The sequence below is a fragment of the Myotis yumanensis genome, unplaced genomic scaffold, assembly GCF_028538775.1.
Source record: "Myotis yumanensis isolate MYYU_CA2020_CCGP unplaced genomic scaffold, mMyoYum1.0.hap1 SCAF_1, whole genome shotgun sequence".
In the NCBI taxonomy this organism is placed as follows: domain Eukaryota; kingdom Metazoa; phylum Chordata; class Mammalia; order Chiroptera; family Vespertilionidae; genus Myotis; species Myotis yumanensis.
This window is the reverse complement of record NW_027223752.1, coordinates 42,951,063-42,973,161: the sequence shown is the minus strand read 5'-3', so window position 1 is coordinate 42,973,161 and position 22,099 is coordinate 42,951,063. Positions and strand designations below refer to the sequence as shown.

General features: G+C 38.8%; 1 protein-coding gene across 1 annotated transcript in view; it reads right to left on the bottom strand.

Moving 5' to 3' along the window:
* EXOC5 (exocyst complex component 5) overlaps positions 1 to 22,099 on the bottom strand; it is a 46,169-nt gene that overhangs the window by 5,884 nt on the left and 18,186 nt on the right. The window contains exons 7-16 of the mRNA XM_070419155.1: positions 21,070 to 21,179; positions 19,412 to 19,456; positions 19,162 to 19,302; positions 17,830 to 17,912; positions 16,136 to 16,345; positions 14,471 to 14,618; positions 11,180 to 11,288; positions 9,076 to 9,196; positions 7,333 to 7,419; positions 82 to 190 (exon numbers count right to left, since the gene is read on the bottom strand). Coding sequence (XP_070275256.1) covers positions 82 to 190; positions 7,333 to 7,419; positions 9,076 to 9,196; positions 11,180 to 11,288; positions 14,471 to 14,618; positions 16,136 to 16,345; positions 17,830 to 17,912; positions 19,162 to 19,302; positions 19,412 to 19,456; positions 21,070 to 21,179 — 1,163 coding nt within the window. The remainder of the gene's footprint in view (positions 1 to 81; positions 191 to 7,332; positions 7,420 to 9,075; positions 9,197 to 11,179; positions 11,289 to 14,470; positions 14,619 to 16,135; positions 16,346 to 17,829; positions 17,913 to 19,161; positions 19,303 to 19,411; positions 19,457 to 21,069; positions 21,180 to 22,099) is intronic.

Genomic DNA, 22,099 nt, shown 5'->3' with positions numbered 1-22,099 from the left:
GTTAGATACACCAATGAAAACGTTAACACAAGTATTAAGAAAGCAGATATTCTTACTAACATATCAAATAATTTTACTCACATTAGTATACTGAATCAAAACATTGTTTTCATCTTCTGGCTTAAAATCTGTTTTCTTTTGTTCTGCAGCCAAAATATGCTTCATTTGTCCAATCATACAATTTAATGTCCTAGAGAATTGAGAACAGCATGTATTTGATCTGTTTAACTTATTTATATTATTTATACTAAGTTAAATTAAAATTTCCTTTTTTTTGTTGGTTAATCCTAATTTGAGGATAACCTTTCCATTGCTTTTCTTTTATATATAGACTAGAGGCCCGGTGCACAAAAATTTGTGCACTGGGGGGGGGGGGAGGGGGGAGGGGAGGGGTCCCCTAACCCGGCCTGTGCCCTCTCAGTCTGGGACCCCTTGGGAGGTAACGACCTGCTGGCTTAGGCCTGCTCCCAGGTGGCAGAGGGCAGGCCCAATCCCTAAGTGCAGCCCCTGGTCAGGCTCAGAGCAGGGCCGATTGGGGAGTTGGGGCGCCACCCCGTCATGCACAGAGCAGGGCGGATCGGGAGGTTGCAATGCCACCCTCAGTCACTTTCAGGGTAGACTGATTGGGAGGTTGGGGCACCGCCCCCTGTTACACTCAAGGCAGGGTCGATGGGGAGGTTGCGGTGCCACCCCCTGTCACGCACAGAGCAGGGTCGATCAGGGGGTTGGGGTGCTGCCCCCTGTCACTCACAGAGCAGGGCCAATCAGGGGGTTGGGGCGCTGCTCCCTGTCACTCACAGAGCAGGGCCCATCAGGGGGGTTGGGGCGCTGCCCCCTGTCACTCACAGAGCAGGGCCCATCAGGGGGTTGAGGAGCTCCCCCCTGTCACTCACAGAGTAGGGCCGATAGGGGAGCTGGGGCACCGCCTCCTGTCACACACAGAGCAGGGAAGATCAGGGGGTTGGGGCGCTGCACCCTGTCACACTCAGGGCAGGGCCAATGGGGAGGTTATGGCTCTACCCTGTCACACACAGAGCAAGGCCCGTGGAGGGGGGTTGGGGCGCCACCCTCTATTACCCACAGAGCAGGGCCGATCAGGGGGTTGGGGCGCCGCCACTGTCACACTCAGGGCAGGGCCGATGGAGAGGTTATGGCTCTACCCTGTCACACACAGAGCAGGGCCCGTGGGGGCAGGGGGTTGGGGCACCGCACCCTGTCACACACAGAGCAGGGCCGATCAGGGGGTTGGTGCGCCGCACCCTGTCAAACACCGAGCCGCAGGGCAATCAGGGGATTGGGGAGCTCCCCCCTATTAGGCACAGAGCAGGGCCCGTGGGGGGGGCGGTGTTGGGGTGCCGCACCCTGTCACACACAGAGCAGGGCCGATCAGGGGGTTGGTGCGCTGCACCCTGTCAAACACAGAGCTGCAGGGCAATCAGGGGATTGGGGAGCTCCCCCCTATCAGGCACAGAGCAGGGCTGATCAGGGGGTTTGGGCGCTGCCCCCTGTCACGCTGATCCCGGTGCCGGGAGCCTCGCTGCTCCGCTGATCCCGGTGCCGGGAGGCATATTACCCTTTTACTATATAGGATAGAGGCCTGGTGCAGGGGTAGGGGCTGGCTGGTTTGCCCTGAAGGGTGTCCTGGATCAGGGTGGGGGTCCCCACTGGGGTGCCTGGCCAGGCTGGCTGAGGGGCTGAGGGCTGTTTTCCGGCTGGCAGTTGACTAAAAGCTCCCAACCGCTCCTGGTTTTCTTTTCTTTTTTTTTTTTTTTTTTCATTCTGGACCAGCTTTAGCTCTGAGGCCTCGCTGCTGAAGACATGGATACAATGTTGCGGTCCGAGGCTGACTGAAAGCCAGTTTTGTTTAGCTTCTTATTTGCAACATAGTAATAGTTGCTTAGAGTTGCAGTTGAGAGGCCGGAAAGTGAGGCGGGGAACGTTGGAGTCTGCAGTCCCTGGAGGAAGCAAACCTCCCTGCTCGCTTCAGTGCATGGCTGCCGGCCACCATCTTGGCTGACAGTTAATTTGCATAAGGATACGCTGATTAGCCAATGGGAAGGGTAGCGGTCGTACGCCAATTACCATGTTTCTCTTTTATTAGTGTAGACTAGAGGCCCGGTGCAAGAAATTTGTGCCCGGGAGGGGGGGTGGGGGGAGAGGTGTCCCTCAGCCCGGCCTGCACCCTCTCGCAATCCAGGACCCCTTGGGGTATGTCTGACTGTGGGTTTAGGCCCGATCCTGCAGGGATCCTGCAGGATCGGGCCTAAACTGGCAGCCGGACATCTCTCTCGTAATCTGGGACCACTGGCTCGCTCGCCTGTCTGCCTGATCACCCCTATCCACTCTGGCTGCCTGATCGCACCTAACTGCTTCTGCCCTGGCCCCCACCGCAGCATCTTTGTCCAGAAGGAGATCTGGAAGGTCATTTGGCTGTCTGGTCTAATTAGCATATTATGCTTTTATTATTAAAGATCTTTTTGGCTACAGAGAGGAAGGAAGGAGAGATAGAAACATCCTATATAATAAAGAGGGAATATGCAAATTGATCATCAGTTCGCCACAAAGATGGCAGCACCCACAGCGGAGGTGGAGGGGTGGGGTTTCCGTAACAGAAGATGGCTGCACCCACAGCGGAGGCTGAGTTCCCATAACAAGCCTTAACAAGCAATCAGCAGGGACCTAAGGGTGTGCCGCCCCCTCTTCCCCGCCCCTGTGGGGCTCAACAGGGGACCAGTGGCCGTACCTCCCATCCTGGAGCCAGGCCAGGGGATCTCAGGCCGCGCCCCCACCTGGCAGGGCTTGACGGGGGACCTCAGGCCACGCCCCCCGCCCCAGCACCAGGCCAGGGGACCACAGGCCATGGCCCCCACCCGGCAGGGCTTAATGGGGGACCTCAGGCTCTTCCCCTCACCCCGGCACCAGGCTGGGGGACCTCAGGCCACGCCCACCCGCCCAACGGGGCTTGACAGGGGACCTCAAGGTGTGCCCCCCCCCACCTCAGTGCTGGGCCGAGGGACCTCAGGCCATGCCCCCCTTCCAGCAGGGCTTGACGGGGGACCTGAGGCTGCACCCCCACTCCAGCGCCGGGCCTAGGGACCTGAGGCTGCACCCCCCTTCCAGTGCCAGGTCTAGGGACCTGAGGCTGCACTCCCCGCCCAGCAGGGCTTGACGGGGGACCTCAAGGTGTACCCCCCGCCCCGGCCTGGGGGACCTCAGGCCATGCCCCCCGCCCTGGCGCCGGGCCAGGGGACCTGAGGCTGTGCCCCCCGCCCGACGAGGCTTGACAAGGGTGGGACCAGCTGGATCTGAATCTAGCCCAATGCGGGGTGACCAGCCAGGTCTGGGTCTGGGTCTGGGTCTTGTGCGATTTTCAGGCACATGTTGGTGGGTGGGGACTTGACTCTGGGTCCCATGGTGCACCCCAGACTCTGACAGGAGGAAGATTTTCATATACATTTTGCTAATTTTCTTTCATCTCTGACACTTCTATTATAGAGAAATGGCAAATAGCAATATTAAAATATTTATTGTCCCTCGTCCGGCGGGGCTTGACAAGGGTGGGACCGGCCAGGTCTGGATCTAGCCCAATGGGGGTGGAGGGGCCAGCCGAGTCTGGGTCTGACGCAATTTTGAGGCACATGTGGGTGGGTGGGGACTTGACTCTGGGTCCCATGGTGCACCCCAGACTCTGACAGGAGGAATATTTTCATATACATTTTACTAATTTTCTTTCACCTCTGACACTTCTATTATAGAGAAAGGGCAAATAGCAATATTAAATATTTCCTCTAAGTAATCCCCTTTTAAAGTGCACAAATTTCGTGCACTGGGCCACTAGTCAATGATAAGAAAGAATCATTGATCAACTGCCTCCTGCATGCCCCCCACCAGGGATCGAGCCCACCATGTTGACTGGTCGGGCTCCATTGCTTTTTAGAGAGAGTGGAAGGGATGGAGGGAGGGGGAGAGAAAAGCATCAATTGGTTGCCACTCGGACTGGCCCTAACTGGGGCGGGGATGAACCTGCAACCCAGATACAAGCCTTTGACTGGGAATTGAACCCAATACTCTTCTGTGCGCAAGCTGATGCTCTGACCACTGAGAAACCCTGGCCAGGGCTAAATTAAAGTTACTTAATTTAATATCACCAGAAAACTATTTTACTGCCCGGCCAGCGTGGCTCAGTGGTTGAGCATCGACCTATGAACCAGGAGGTCACAGTTTGATTCCCGGTCAGAGCAAATGCCTGGGTTGGGGGCTCCGTCCCCAGTAGGGGGCATGCAGGAGGCAGCCCATCAGTGAGTCTCTTTCAACATTGATGTTTCTGTCTCTCTCCCTTGCTCTATGAAATCAATAAAAATATATTTAAAAAAACAAATAACTATTTTACTATTGATAGACTCTGGATTTCTCTTGATGTCAAAGAACTCTCGGTTTTATTAGCTTCGTGCTCAAAACGAGGTAAAGATTCATTTACCCAATACTTCATTTAAATCTTAGAAGCCTATATATACCTACTTCCTTAACAAGTATATATAAATAATGCTTAGAAAAGGGGAAAGATAGAGGGCTTAAGAAGAATGGCTAAATATGGAAGAACAGGTGAGAAGAACATGAGTTTCATAGTCTGAAGACAAGCAGGAGGCTGGGGACAAGTAACACTGAACACCTAGCATGGGTTTATAAGAACCACAATAATGTTTGAGTTATGTGATATTCTCCAATAGTAACCAGTCACCTAGTTATAAGAATAAAAAAAGACTGCACTGATCCAGAGTTTAGAATATTTAAGATAGTTATGGTTAAATAAAATAAATTTTAGGGTAATTATGAGAGTAATTCAAGGATGAATCAAGCAATCTAAGCATAATAATGAATCAAGTAAAGCTGGGAAAAGAATGAGAGACTAGCAAATGATGACAATATTAAGGGCTAGAGTTCCCTCTGAGGTCAGAAAGCAGGTTGGAAGAAGAGCAGGTTGTGAGCACTGAGTGGGATTACTCAAATTCAAGGTTTTTGTTACCAGTGATAAAAAGGTTGAACAGGATATGAAAATGGATAGCTAATGTGGAGATTATTAAGAAAATGACTGTGTCACACACATGGAAGTAGAAATAACCTAAGACTTAAGATTTAAAGAAAAATTGTGAATCAGATGCCCAAAGCCTCAACAAATTTAGGAAACTGATATAAATGAGAGATAACAGCAAAAAAAAAGGGGGGGGGGGGATCCCTGACTGATGTTGCTCAATGGTTAGAGTGTCAGCCAAAGAGTAGGGGGTTTGATTTCCAGTCAAGGGCACATACCTGGGTTGCAGGTTCTATCCCCGGCCCTGGTCGGGGTAGGGGAGGCAACCAATTGATAGGTCTCTCTCACATGGATGTTTCTCTCTCTTTCTCTCCCGCCTCCTCCCACCCACCCTAAACTCAATGGAAAAAATATCCTCAAGTGAGGATTAACAACAACAAAAAAGGTGTGTGTGGGGGGAGATGATGTGAGCTTCAAAGGCAAAGAGCCTAACAGTAGATAGATATTGGTCTGAAAATATCAGCAGGGATGCAGGTGAATGATGAGCGCACCTCTTGGCCTCACCATACATGGGTAAAGGAGAACTGAAGTTCACATTCAAAAGACCACCACAGACCACTGTGCCTTCAATTAGACAACTAATGTGAATACTCTGAAACTGAGGCTGACATGTAAGATAAAAATAAATGACCTAATATATATGAAGAAGACAACTAGGAAATTTGTACTTCCTATACTTTTGAAGGCTTAACATATTCAACTTCCCCACCTCTGAAACATGATTTTCAGGTAGTCTTGAGGCAAAGCAAGAAACAAGTTAGCGTGAGGGATTTAGATTATAAAAACACATACGTTCTTTAAGTAATGATTATCATGTACATAATGTATACATTATAATTTTATTAAAAGAAGCTTTATGTATGAATAATCTCATGTGGTCCTGACTAAAAACAAAGGGAGAGACCAGTGTCTAGGATTCTTCTAATTCTTCAGTAAACCAGCCTCAGTAGTTAATTCTGTAACATCCTGTTTTTCGTTTTATTCTTCAATTTTATTTTTTCCCCTTATTGTCACATATTCTATGGTAGTTCGTGATCTTAGAAGAAAACTAGGAAGTGAGTCGCAAGTTTGTTAGTACTAATAAAGTAAAAATTATTTACTTAATAATAAAATAAAGTGGATTCCAGGTTTTCTTCATAACAGCACAGTAACTAGACTTGCATTCAAACATACTTTCCTGAATAGGAGAGAGAGGAGTAGAATTACAGTAAAAAAGAAAGATATGCCCAGACCTAGTACAATGGGCTTAAGAATTTGAGTCCCAGCTCTACCAACATTAACTGAGTAATCTTGAGCAAATTATTTAATTTCTTTAAGCCTCCATTTCCTCATCTGTAAAATAGAAAAATATTTCCTATCTAATACATGAAATAATACAAAGATTCTTTCACTGTGCCTGGCACATAGCAAATGCTTGATACGTAGTAGCTATTATAAGCATCAATAAATATATGCCCACCATGATCTCAAAAGAAAAAAAAAAAGACCCACTGCACTATACTAAGAATAGGTAATTGACTACAATAAACATTATAAAAATACTTTGAATGTAGAGTTTGCATTCACTTAGTGGAAGTTACCTTTAGAAAATTAGTAGTATATTTACTTAAAGCATTTCATATATAAGCCTGAAAATTCTAAATGAAAATAAAATCCTCTGTTACATATTGGAGAAAGAAGGAAGGAGTGAGAGAGAACAAGTGTGTGTGTGTGTGTGGGGGGCGTTACAAAAAAATTTTTAACTGAATTTGGTTTAAAAGTAAATATAAATATACTGGCTTCCAGAAATAATAAACTTAAGGAACTAATAAAAATAATATTCTAAGAAGGATAAAAGCAACATGTAAAAATAAAGTCAAATTGTATAGCAGGATGGTAAAATTGAGACTTTTTTCTTTTCTGAAAACCATTTTTATACTACTATTAGAGGCGCAGCATGCGAAGTCACGCGAGACCCAGACCCGCAGTGATGGTGGGACCCCAGACCCACCACGCGTGAGTAGCTCGCTGCCGCGAGCCACTGCAACACACAAGCCGCGAGCCCCACCATGCCACATGAGTTGCGAGCCCTGCCCCACCACCGCGAGCAGCTTATGGGCCGTGGGGAGGGACCAAGAGGTGTTCCATGCACCTCCTGGTGACCAGTCGTTTGGTTGTTCCGGCCACTGGCCTTTTATAATATAGAAAATGGTGTTTTTATAATTTTTAGAAATGTAAGAGAAAAAGTAAAACTAACAACTTGCCTATCAATACCGGTATCCAATTTCATCTCCATCTGTTCAATTATTTCTTTTTTCTTCTGAAGGCATTCAGATAACTTAGGAGAAGAGCTATTGAATGTTTAAAGAAAAAAAATCACATTAGTAGCCTTACAATGCGAAGTTTTTCATATTCATATGTGTATTGTTATATACATTTATACACATACATGTTTTAATATGCTCTCAAATCCAAAAATTGCATAAGTAGTAAAGTAATTATAGTTGATTTTGCACAACATGGGTTTGAATTGTGTGGGTGCACTAAGACATGGATCTTTTTCAATAAATACTGTATATGTATTTTCTCTTATGATTTTCTTTAAAAAAACACACACAATATATTTTTATTGATTTCAGAGAGGAAAGGAGAGGGAGAGATAGAAACATCAATCATTGATCAGCTGCCTCCTACATGCTCCCCACTGGTGATCAAACCTGCAACCTGGCATGTGCCCTGACCAGTAATCGAACCATGACCTCTTGGTTCATAGGTCGATGCTCAACCACTGAGCCATGCCCAGGCCTTTATAATTTGTTAATAACATTTTCTTTTCTCTAGTTTACTGTAATGTAAGAATACAGCATATAATACATATAATGTACAAAATGTGTGTTAATCTACTATTTATTTTACCAGTAAGGTTTCCAGTCAACAGACTATTAGTATAGTTAAGTTTTTGGGGAGTCAATAGTTATACACAGATTTTTTACTGAGGGAGAAGTTAGGGGGGTTGGCATTCCTAACCCCCACATTGTTCAAGAGTCAACTGTATTTAGTATTCATTATAATAGTAAGTTAATAGAGAAAAGCAATATTCAGATTTGTTACTTTCAGCTCTGAGAAGCCATCCCTTAAGAATATAAAAATGTGATTTTGAAATTTTGGAATTATTTCGTTTTCTTGTTTATTAAATATCTGTTATAATCGTAAGAAAAGTTACAGACTATCACCAGAGTCTTAAGAACATAGTAAATTATACTAATTAAAATTTGGAGACCAACAGTTGTATTTAGCTTTCTTATATTAAAAACAAAACAAAACAAAAAAAACTTGACAGTAATATTTGCCTTCTGAATGCTACCTAAATATCAAAATAACCCAAAATAATAAGAAATATGCTTCCGTAGTAGTAATGTGAATTCTCTGCTATGAGAATAAGTAAATTTCCTTTCAAAGTGTAATTCACAGATCACAAGTGATTTATATCTTTGGGACTGTTTCTCGACTAATGTCTTGGCATATCAATGTTTACAGCAAAATGCCTGGAATTTTATCCTTTATATTAATAGTTTTCCTCTTTAATAATAAAGTACACATATAGGTTTATAAATCATGTTAACATATATAATGTTTAATTTAATCCTCATGTGCTTTAAAAATTCACATAAATAGATAGGAAGATATAAACCAAATTTTACTTAATGCCTCATCAAAATCTATCCTATTACTCTCATAAAATTTGTGTTGTATGTCTTTATGTTACAACTGGGTACAAGCTAGAGATCTTCTTTCACATCAGATATAGGTTTATGACATGAGATTCAGTCTTTTCAAATAAATCAAAATGAATACCACAGAAAATAGGAGACAAGGAAGAAGGCAAAAGACCTTTACTTTTAATTTCACACCTTTCCATTTGATGTTACTATGAACATGTATTTTAATATTTAAAAAAATTTGTAGAATATTATATTTACTGAAATACCAAAGAAAATTTAACTAACCTTATTAGTGGCATAAGGTGGTCATTAAACTGCTTGTCAAAAAGATGAAAAATAGTATTGGCCTGATGCACAACATCCAAAAAATAGAGATTTGCGTTCCGAGAATCTGAAGAAGGAATTCCTAAAGTTGGAAGGCATGTGTGTATATGTTAGAATCATACTTTAAGAAGTTCATCTTGGCAAAAGAAAAATGAATGTGGTTTTTGTATATACAACATGAATAAAAGTAATTACTGTCTTAATAAATCAACAATGATTTTTGTTCACCGAAAAGTAAAATTAAACTTAATAACCATAACAAAATTAATCCAAAGTTTTTATGCCCAATTTTTCACCATCTACAGTCTTCATTATTTGCTGAGATAAATCAATCAATCAATGCATCATCTTAAACTATACATGTTTCTTCCTTTTTCCACTCTCTTGTGCCCAATGAATCACTTGAGTCATGAACACACTTCTACCATTTTTCTTGTAGCCAGGTCTCTTTATCTCTGATAACAGTTAAAATAATTTTAAAACTAGCTTCGTGGTTCAAATCTGTTTATTTTTTATGCAATTTCAACATATTTAAACTTACTCATTTCACTCACCATATTCTCCACTACTGCCTCAAAAATATTCTCCTCACTGTTTACAGAATAAATTCTTTTTTAAAATATATGTTTATTGAATTCAGAGAGGAAGGGAGAGGGAGAGAGAGAGACAGAAACATCAATAATGAGAATCACTGATCAGCTGCCTCCTGCACAGCCCCTTACTGGGGATCGGGCCCACAACCTGGGCATGTGCCCTTGACTGGAATCGAACCTGGGACCTTTCAGGCCGATGCTCTATCAACTGAGACAAACCAACTAAGGCCAAAATAAATTCTTAATTTTCAGAATAGTATTCAGGCTACTCCACATTCTGGCCCCCCAAAGGACAGCTGAATGTTCCAAATTTCAATTCCCCCTTTTTTATAAAAGAGTAATAGTAATAGATAAACTCTAAGGTCCCTCTAACCCTGGATACTTACGTTTCTAGGGAACAGACTGACAGCTGTCAGAGGGGAAGGGGATTGGGGGCTGGGTGAAAAAGGTGAAGGGATTAAGCAAAGAGAAAAAAAAGAAGTTCACAGACACAGACAGTAGTATGGTGATTACCAGAGGGGAAGAGGGGGGGGGGGGTGGGGGAGGAGGAGAGGGAAGATGGATAAAAGAGGTTATAGGGGAGATAAATGGTGACGGGCAGAGACTGACTTGGGGTAGTGAACACATAATACAATATACAGATGATGTACTATGGAATTGTATACCTGAAACCTATATAATTTTACTAACCAATGTCACCCCAATACATTCAATTAAAAAAAAAAGTCAAATCCAAAATATACTGTATTATCTAAGAGCAAACAAAGCTTTGGGGAAAAATTATCTGATGGAAAAATAAATAAATAAAAGACATAAGGGATGAGGAAAAATATTCACAGGAAATGAGGAAATAAAAATACCTAGAGTTCTTTATATGATGATGATTTTTTCAAAGTTTTAAAAATGAAAACCAAAGGTGCTTTATTTTCCCACAAAAGACAAAATCACTCACTGATAAGAAAATTAAAGGCTCCAACATAAACTTACAAGAGAAAAAAGTAAAATCAATACACAAGTAGGAAATATTAATCCTTGCTATTCATGAAAGACATGAAAATTAAGGTATGTATACATATTTTAACCACTAAATTATTAAAGTTTTCAATAAAAGTATTTAATGATGTGCAGAAAAACTGGCACAGTCATACATGCCAGGAGCAGTGTAAATTAGTGAAATAAAAAGCCTTTAGGAAAACAGTTTACATGTATAGAATTCTTAAGAATTTGTAACACACTTTGGTCATTTCACTTCTGGAATTTTATCCTGTCCTGCTTGATGTGAGCAATATGAAAGAATTGTGTCTTTGTATAGCTTTCAGCATCTGACAAATCCTTGCATTATAGCTCAAAAAGCATTATTCATTGTAGTGAACTAAATTCGACATAGAGCTGAATATATGTAAAACATGCATATAATTTAACCTAGCAGGATCAAAGGAACTTGATACAAATTATAGCACAAATATACTTACCAGCAAGTCCTGTTTCCAAAGCATAATCAATATGCTCAATACATAAAAATTCCACAAGAATGGTAAAAATTCTAAAGGCATTCCTTGGTAAATCAGAAGGATCAGAGAGCTTTAAAAACAAAAAACAAATACATCACTCCTCAAGTCTACCTTTAAAAAAAGGCAACATTTTTATTTCAGCAATCAACTTTGTATAAGATGTAATCAGTATTCAGGTATCAAAATAATAACTTACACCTCTTCTTTCCCACTTCCAGTGCCTCTCTCACATACATACAATGCTCCATATTTGCCTACAACTCTCCTTGCTTAGACTAGATCAATAATGTTCTTCTGACCTGGATTGCAATCCCATTAGTGGATTGTGATAAGAAAGAGACGAGAAGGGAGAGAGAACCAATAGAAAATAAAATATAATAAAATCCCTCTTGATGTACACAGTAAAACCAAATATAGTTTCATGAAATACACACATGCATACACACGCACACATATAGTACATATTCTGAGCTGCCATGTAAAGTGCATTTCTCATTGGGGGGTATGGTCAAAAAAGTCTGAGCCACCAATACTCAAAACAAAAACTACTCTTTATTGGGGGATGAGATGGGGAAACCAATAAACTGATGTGCTATAAAATACGAAAGGCTCAAATCCTAGCTTCATCACTTCCTAGTTGAGTGAACCCTTGAGATGTTATTTAACCCTACAAAGCCTCAACTTCTTCATTTGCAAGGTGGGAATAATATCAATCATACTTACATCCTAGTCTTGAGGTGAGAATAAAATATGAAAATGCATGTACCATAAAGTACTTTTAACATAATATTTAGCACATAGTAAACCCACAATAATATATGTTCATTTTGATATTGATGCTGGTGCTGATTAAGTATTCAGTAAAAGAATTATCAGTAGTTATGCTGAGAAAATAAAATATCTCTTAAAAAGTTAGAAAATTACCTCTCAAATTCAGACAACCTAATTTTACAAATGTACAAAAATACATCAAAATATATATATACAGGGTTTGGCAAGTGTAGGTTTACAGTTGTGAGCACAGAGTTTATTCTTGTATTATTTATTATTTTCCATATGAACAACTGTAAAGCTTTTTTTTGTCCCAACCAACGTGGAATGCAGACACATGAAAAGATACTCAACATCATCAGTTATTAGGAAATTCAAAAATAAAACCATAATGAGGTATGACTACACGCCCTATTAAATTGTCTAAAATTAAAAGGACTCATCATAGCAAATACTGGAGATCACATCATATGGAAAAAATGGAACACTCACACACTACTGGTAGGAATGTCAAATGAAACAATAACTTTAGAAAACAGGCAGTACCTTGATGACTACTACCATATCTTTACTAAGTATATACCCAAGAGAATGGAAGCATTGACCACATAAAGACATATTACATGAATGTTCATAGCAACTTCATTTGTCATAGTCAAACACTGGAATCAATCTTAACTTCCATCAATAGGTAAATTAATAAACAAATTAGGTACATACACGCAATAAAATACTATCCAGAAACGAAAAGGAACATACTAATACATACACAAAACATGGATGAATCTCAATATAATTATACTGAGTGAAAGGAGACAGAAACATATCTATATACTATACTATAATTCCATTTATAAAAAATTCTATAAAATTAATCTTCTTGAAGACATCCTTTTTAGCTTTTAAGACTTAGTCCTCAAATGTCCCCTCTTTTAAAAAACTAACCTGTAGTGACATATAATAGATCAGGGGTTGCCTGACGATAGAAGTGGAGGTAGGGAAAAAGGAGATGATAAAAGGGCAAGAGTGAACTTTTTGATGTAATGAATCTTTTCATTATTTTGACTAGTTATAGCTTCCAACTGTACACATAATTTATCAAATTTACTTAATTTTTTTAATATATGCAATTTATTGAATGTCAAAGTTGTTTGTTTTTTAATCCTCACCCGAGGGTATTTTTCCATTGATTTTCAGAGAGAGGGAAAGTCAGATAGAAACATCAATGTGAAAGAAACACATCGATTGGTTGCCTCCTGCAACCAGGGCCCAGGCTGGGGAGAAGCCTGCAACTGAGGTATGTGCCCTTGACTGGAATCGAACCGAGGACCCTTCGGTCCACAGGCCGATGCTCTATCCACTGAGCCAAACCGGCTAGGGCTCAAAGTTATTTTTTAAAAAAGGAAATAAAAACCAACCTGCTTGCTTATTATATTACACTGCCCTTTTTTATATCCTTTAAAGCTGCCATCATCATTTATAAGGTCAAGTCCAAATTTATAAGCATGGTATACAGACAGTTCTTCTCTATCTTTTCCACCTCCTCTCTTCACGTACATTTTTATTTCAAGCATTTCATGCTGCATAATTGATCTTTGTATATGTTTTTGTACATATATTATTCTCTCTACCTGAAACTGCCTGCTAGCAGCATCTTCCTAAAGATGACCTATTTAGCTTTGAAGATCTAGGTCTCAAATGCCTCCTTTTTGAAACCTTTCCTGATATACTTTTTTTCAATTCCTTAACCAGACAGAACCGGTTGCTTCCTCTTTGGTCACAACAGTGCAGACAAACTTTGCATCAATTCTTTACATGTTGACTTTCTTTCTCCATACTATTCAAAAGTAGTGTATGTATCTAATATTTATATCCTCAATGTCTAACACAGCAGCTGGCACAAAGTAAACACATAATTTGTTGGATCTGGTTGCACTGAATTGAACTGAATTTTAATCTTTTGACTTTCCAGGCAGAAGGTGATGATTTAGAGTTGCTATGATTCAAACAATAAATATGGGGTATGGAGAAAGTTGGTTTATAGTTGTTTATATGGAAAATAATACAATAATTAATAAATATTAACACAAGAATAAACTGTTTCATTTACTCACAATCGTAAACCTACTTTTGCCCCACCCTGTATAATGTTGACAGCTACATGTTGGACAATCTGAGATACATGTTGAACTATATTTAGAAATATTTTAACATATTTCCAGTATTCAGAAAATTAAATATATTACTGTACCAAATATACCCATCACCCACCTAGGTGTGTCATACCGTAACATTTTTACAAATGTACTTCTAAATAATTTTAAAGTAATTTTGTTCTCTAAAACAAAAATCCTATATATTTTTATTACAAAAAAAATAGTTGTTCCTAACCAGACAGCAGATTTATATCTTAGTATAAATAAGGCAAAACTTAAAATACACAACTATGTATAAATAAAATAAATTTACAATTACTCTTACCCTATGACATCTTTCAAAGGCTTGTTTGGTTTCTTGTAAAAGATTAACCACCACTTCTTGGGATAGAAAGGTTTCCCCATGAGTATCGATACTTGGCCCCAAAGGTAAGTTGGTACGTTGTCTAATTCTCTCTTTCAAATCTTGAATACTAGAGCATCATATTAACCAATTAAAAAAGAACACTTCACTATACATAGATTTTCATTTCAAGTACTCTCAAAGTTAGTATACATCAACAACAATAAAAAAAATGGACCAATAGCCAGATCTAAAAAGTTCTAATTGTAATAATTAGTTCTGAAAAGAGAAGTGAGCCTTAAATCTCTAAACCAGCGGTTCTCAATCTATGGGTTGCGACCCCTTTGGCGGTCGAACGACCCTTTCACAGGGGTCGCCTAAGACCATCCTGCATATCAGATATTTATATTATGATTCATAACAGTAGCAACATTACAGTTTTGAAGTAGCAACAAAAATAATTTTATGGTTGGGTCAGAACATGAGGAACTGTATTTAAAGGGCCAGAAGGTTGAGAACCACTGCTCTAAACAGACGACTTTCACCTGAAAAATTAGGAGACTCAGAGTTATGATCTCCAAAGGCTCTTTCAGCTCTACAATTCTAACTTGATAGCCAAGAAGTCCTTGTTCTATTTTGTAGGAAGTGGGCTACTCCAAATAAGTTAGTATTCCAGATAACTAAATGGTCCTGCTTAAAATAATCTTTAAAATGTAATGTTTTTAAAATATATTAAACAATTTAAATATAATGGTTATAATAATCCCAATAAACATTTCTTCATTATTATTAAACAAGATATGTTCAACATAATTTAGCTTTCCTTAATGACTAAAGGGTCACTCTGAACGTTTATTATATGGTGGTATCATTAGGTTAGATTTTTTTTTTTATCTTAGAATATGTAGCTCCAGACTACTGTGAACTAATTTACTTAAAAATGTTTGATTGTTCTTTAGTTTTTCTTTTTCTTTACTTGCTGCCTCTCAGCTGTCAATTTTTATTCCTAATTGTAACTTCCCCCTGATCATTATTTAATATACAACAAACTAGGAAATAAAATACTGACTTGAATGTATGTATGTGGACTCTGGACCCTGGTTATATGGCTCCACAGAAGTCATTCTGCTTCATCCTAGAATCAACTGGGTTCTAGATAGTTGAGATCTGGATTACTGAGGTGCCACCAATTCTTTCAGAAAATCACTACCTTCTAGTATGTGAATAATCACAAGTTTTAAGGTATTAATTAAATAATTTTATGTACAAGTCATTAAAAAGCTTAGGGTACCTAAACTGTGAACTGTCTATTGGCTGGTTTTTTTTTCACACCTGTAATAATCAACAAAAAAATAATGTGCTTCCTAGTTAATAACCTGAAATACTTTAATGAGTTTGAAACTAAAAAAGAATCTATAGAACTCTTTATAGGACTGGTATTCTGCTTTACATTTTAATTATATTATGTTAGGTCATGTTTAACATGTGGTTCAAGGGACAGGATTTGATCAATATTATAAACAAATTGGATTAAAAGAGTTCTTCATAGAAAATTCCAATGACTCAGTATTTGACAACTCTGTCCAAATATAATAAAGTTCTTAATATCTTTAGTCTTATTATATAAAATTTATCATAAACACTCACCCTCCTGTGCCAATGGATCTCTTTTGATGGTTTTTTGAATCATAATAGCGCTGTAGGATCATAGCACTTCTGCTTTTCAAATATCCAATCTCCACCTCAATATAGTTCTCCAAATAGGAAATGAAAATGGATTTGATAAGCTTAGACAAGAAAGTCTGTTTATCAGTACCTAAGTTAAACTCCATCAGCTTGCTGGAAAGATTTGTGGTTCTTTTCATGGAAGAGGGGGAAAAAAGATTAATATATATTTTAGATATAGTAACAATACTAACAAATATATATTTTTACAATGTGAATTTAATAGCTTATGTTAAACCACCATTTCTTAAAGTTTGGGAAGGTACTTATTAGGATGCAGAGAGCAGCTTATTTAGGATTATATTTAAAATAGAATGAATACTATGAACATTATGGTTTTGAAACTGCCATAAACGGCTAGGGATGGCTTAGGAGAGGAAACGGAGGCAACCAACCAGTCTAGAAATGGCAAAAAGTGGCAGAAATTCTTCAAGTATGGTCTAATGCTATTCATGACATGGTACACAAGTCAGAATATTGAGGAGTCTACTCTCTGTTCATTCCCTTTGGGCTTTGTCCATGTGGACTTCTCTCTAATTTTCTGCTTCCCATTGTTGAAGACAGGCTCATAATAATGTTGTTATTTACTAGAGGACCGGTGCATAAAATTCATGCACAGGGGAGAGGGAGGAGGAGTCCCTCAGCTCAGCTTGAACCCTCTCCAATCCGGGACCCCTCGGGGGATGTCTGCGGGATTGGGCCTAAACTGGCAGTCAGACATCCCTCTCGCAATCTGGGACTGCTGGCTCTTAACCGTTCACCTGCTTGCCTGCCTGATCACTACTAACCCCTATGCCTGCCTGGTTGCCCCTAACTGCCCTCCTCTGCCGGCCTGATTGCCCCTAACCACTTCTGCCTCAGCCCCCCCAACCGTGGCTTTGTCCGGAAGGAAGGCAGGACAACTAGAAGATGTCCAGTCAACCTGGTCTAATTAGCATATTACCCTTTTATTAGTATAGATAAGAACTTTCAGATTATGGTTATTTTTGAAAACTTTCCTCTCAAAATGATGACACTGAACAATAGCCATAGGGTTGGGTAAAAACTACATATGAAACTTCTGATATAATATTTCTAAGTTTAACAATGTCTTTTACCAAAAACAGATTCTCACATTATACTTAAGGCTGAAATTGTCATTTTTAAAAGAATTTGTCAGGCACTAGTGGGCTGAAGGGGGTCAATGGGAAAAAAGAAGGGACATATGTAATATTTTCAATAATAAAGATTAAAAAAAAGAATTTGTCACTTCCTCAATTTCTAAAACTGCAACTGCAGATAAATATAATTATACTAGTTCTTGGAGGAAAAATTAAAGAACAGTGAACTAGCTTACAATTAAAATCGGAAACAAAATTTTCAAGTCTTAGTTTTAAACAATGTAAACAAAGCTTTATGTTTCATTAAATACATTAATATAAAGCATAATACCCCTAAATTAATGTACTAAGAATGCTATTCTTGTACAATACTAGTTTATAAGCCAAGTATTTAATGCTAAAAGACAGACTGCTATCTGGCAAACTATTATTCAAAAATACTTGAATACTTCCCCATTTTCAAAAAAACATTAAAATCTAAGATCTGTTATGATTTTATAATAATTAAAAATATACCTTGTATATAAATCATAGAGATTTTTGAGGTACTGCTCTGCATCAGACTTCCTACATTCTTCTAACTGGTCTTTCACAAAACTCTAAAAAAAAAAGTCAACATTTTGTCAATTAAGTAAATATTAAATTACATACTCAAGATGTATTTTTCTGAAATTAACTCCACATCCTTAAATTTTTCTGACTTACAATTCAATGGAAAAGGCAATGTATAGAAAATATACCAATAACAAAAATAGGTTTAAAATTTTACCGCTATATTTACTAGTCCGTCTACATCAGTCATAGGAATAAGCATTAAGAATTTCAAAATATCTTTTTCCTTGAAAATGGCCTATCCTGACTCATAAAGTACATTTACAACAACAACAACAAACAAAACCCCAGTCTACACCAATATAAGCATTTTCTTAAAGCAGCATTTACCAAACTGTGGTCTTGGTAATATTATTGTCCCTTGAAACATTAATAGGCATTACTCTAAAACTGGGAAATGTTGTATATTTCACCCCCATTTCTAGAGAAATACATGCATATTACTACTTTTAAAGGGTATTTAAAAGCCCTAAGTTGTTTTAAAAAAAACATATTTAATGTATTTTAATCCAGTGGTAAATATAGTTTAGGAAATGTTGCCTTAAAATATAATGCTATGAGAGTATAGGCTATAAATTAAATTCTGTTTTTTCTTTTTCATGTGAGTACCATATTATAAAAAATTCTACAGACTGCATTTGTAATCCTTATTCAGTTTCACAAATGCCATCTATTGGTCAAGGTGAAGACCCAATAAAAATAATAACCTGTTACTACAATTGATACTACTACTACTGGTAAACAAAATTCAAACATGTGTTCTTATGACACTTCGTGATTAGCATACTTTTTCAACAAAACATGTTTTTCTTTTTTTTTGTTTTTGTTGTTAATCCTCACCAGAGGATCTTTTCCATTGATTTTTTAGAGAGTGAAAGGGAGGGGGAGAGACAAAGAGAAACATCGATGTAGAGAGACACATCAATTGGTTGCCTCCCATGTGCGCCCCAACTCAGGGCCAGGAGTCTGCAACTGAGGTACATGCTCTCGACAGGAATCGAACCTGTGAACCTCAGTTGCAGGCCGACACTCTATCCACTGAGCCAAACCAGCTAGGGCAACAAAACATGTTTTAAAAAGCATGACACTATCACTCCTTTCCCTCTTCAGTGAATAAGTAGATTTCTATTCCTATGGTCATTAAACAGTAAACTAGTAATTAAAAAAACTTTTAAGACACAGAGAAAAAAAATCAAATATTGCTTTAAAAACTACATAGTCATTATTTAAAATTACCTGTAGTTTGATTTCAAATACGTTTTGAATAAGTTTAGCTAGTACTGTTTCTGGATTACTAAAGATATCTCCAACTTGTTTGTTCACCCGTTGACAGAGTATTGCTGCATCTTCAAATATATCATTTCTCATGTAAGCACCCTAAATAGCAGAGGCATTTTACATAGTGAATACATAATGTTTAAATGGTTTTTAAAACACAAATTAGCATAAAATGAAATGAAATACAAAAAGTGTACTGTTATGTTACCTCCTGGCACTGCTTTATATAAACATCAACACAATGGGAGTAACCCTATGAAGAAGAAAGAAATACATTATCACTGTTCTGTTAAATTGTAATAATAATCTCAATTAAAAAAAAGCATACCTATATAATATAATAAAGCTATGTCTGTGTCCCTATGAATGGCCAATAGTTGCTGGACTTCAAAGAAAAATTAGGCATAACTGAGTTCTTTATAGTCATTTTACCCAATCATCAAGTCATCTCCTTCAACTCTAAAACATGTGCACACACACAAACAGATTCAAGATCTTGAGAAAAGGTTTTAGAAATATATATTTCCTTCTTTCCTCTTTTGGATTCAAAGCATTTGCTTTCCCTTGCAAGAATATGGACAGAGCTGCATTTAACTGACATTCTGAAAATTTATTTTTAAAATTGAATCCATTTAAATAGAATGTGTTTAAATAAAATAATTTGTCATATTAAGCTAATTTTAAAAAATAAGGTAAGCAATATAAAGTATAATGTCTCAAGAGCCATTCTTTTTTTATATACATTTTTTTTTTATTGATTTCAGAAATGAAGGGAGGGGGAGAGATAGAAACATCAATGATGAGAGAGAATCATTGATCGGCTGCCTCCTGCATGCCTCCTACTGGGGATTGAGCCCACAACCCTAGCATGTGCCCCTGACCGGAATCCAACCTGGGAACTTCCAGTCCAGAGTCCAACATTCTATCCACTAAGCTAAACCAGCTAGGGCTCAAGAGCCATTCTTAATACTTAAATATAGTACTTAAATGAAAAGTTCAACAAATGGCTTATATTTCCCTAATCTACAATAATAAAAGGGTAATATGCTAATTAGACTGGATGTCTTCCGGATGTCCTTCCTGAAGAAGCTGGGCCGGAGGGAAGCCAACCCGCATCCCAGGTGCTTGCTGGTGGCCAGAGGAAGGAAGCAGCCCAGGTCCTGGGTGCCAGAGGGAAGCCGGTGCCGGCAGCAGAGGAAGGAAGGCCTATTCTTGCACGAATTTTTGTGCATCGGGCTTCTAGTCTGATATAAATATAAAGAAACAGACTAAAGGAAATACTATTCCTTTAAGCATTATGTTTACAGAAATGCATTCCCATACAAAGATTATCTTTGTAGTTCAAATTCCAAGAAGACAGTTCTAGAATAGAATATTCCTTGTATTACCACCTGAGATTCTCTGGATTTAACTTGTCTTTTATGAGTCACATTCCACCCACTCTGTGGTTCCTACATTCCACTAGATACTAAAGTTCAAGTCTTCTTGCTTTTGACCTATTTCATAACATGCTTGACTGAAAAGAACAATACATTATAAATTAAGAAGGCAAAAAAATATGACTTTCTATGGCAAACTATATAAAAATTCATATATAGCTTGACATATGATATCAAATATACATATTGGTGTTTGATAAAATATTAATGTTATAGAATATAAAATCCCTATTTAAATAATATTAAACACCTAAAATTTAACATATCTTATAGAGAAAGATATAAAATGTACAGTAAGATTATTCAAAACAAAAATTATCATCCTGATAGTCATACAATAGGAGAAAATCAGAGACTATAATATACAGAATTTACATAATCTCCAGCCGTGAAGACTATATTTTCACTTATAATTTTTACTACTTACCTTAAAATGAAGTAAAACTGCTGCTACTTCTCTCATTCTGGAGATTTCACCTTTTTTTTGAGCACTAGTAAACTCCTGAATCAGCTGGCATTCTAAATCATGGTATTTGCCTAAAAATAAAAAGAAGTCAATGAGACAAACAAGGTATGCAAGCTATTTGCTAGTATATGAACTATCCTATCTAATAAAGAGGGAATATGCTAATTGACCCTCATGCTGTTGCAAAGATGGCGGTGCCCACAACCAAAAAGGAGGGAATATGCTAACTGATTGTCCTGCTCTCAAAGATGGCGGCACCCACAGCCAATAAGGAGGGAATATGCTAACTGACTACCACGCCCTCAAAGATGGCAGCGCCCAGTCCCCTCAGCCCCGCTGGGACCTTGCCATGTGCCTGCCTCTGGAGTCCCCCCGTCTCCTCAGCCCCTCAGCAACCCAAGGGCTGGCCCGAGGCGCAGGCAAGCCTCGGATGGTGGCTTCCCAGCAGCCCAGGGCCACCTGAGGCTCGGGTAACCAGGGCAGGCCAAGGCTTGTGCTGCCAGCAGTGGCAGCAGCAGAGGTGTGATGGAGGCGTCGCCTTCCCCTGATCGCCAGGTCGCCTCCCACTCCTGAGGGCTCCCGGACTATGAGAGGGGGCAGACTGGGCTGAGGGACCACCCCCTCCAGTGCATAAATTTTCATGCATGGGGCCTCTAGTTTATAAATATAATGACTATGGATCTAGCCCTCTTTTGAAAAATTACAAAACAGTAAGATATTACACTGAATCTAGATACCACAATATATTGCGATATATAAATCTATATTTTCAAGACAAAAACATCTTTCCTATCTTCCCAAATAAAATAGTTGAACTCCCACAGTCTGACTGCTATTTACCACTATTACTTTAAAAGCAACTGACAGGGGAAATCTTCCCAATGGTATCTCTGAGATCAAGAGAAAAGAAAAATCTTAAACTTGGAAGTGCAGAAAGAGTGAGGACTACAGAAATTTTTGAGTTCAGATGCCTTTGCCTTGAACAAAATGG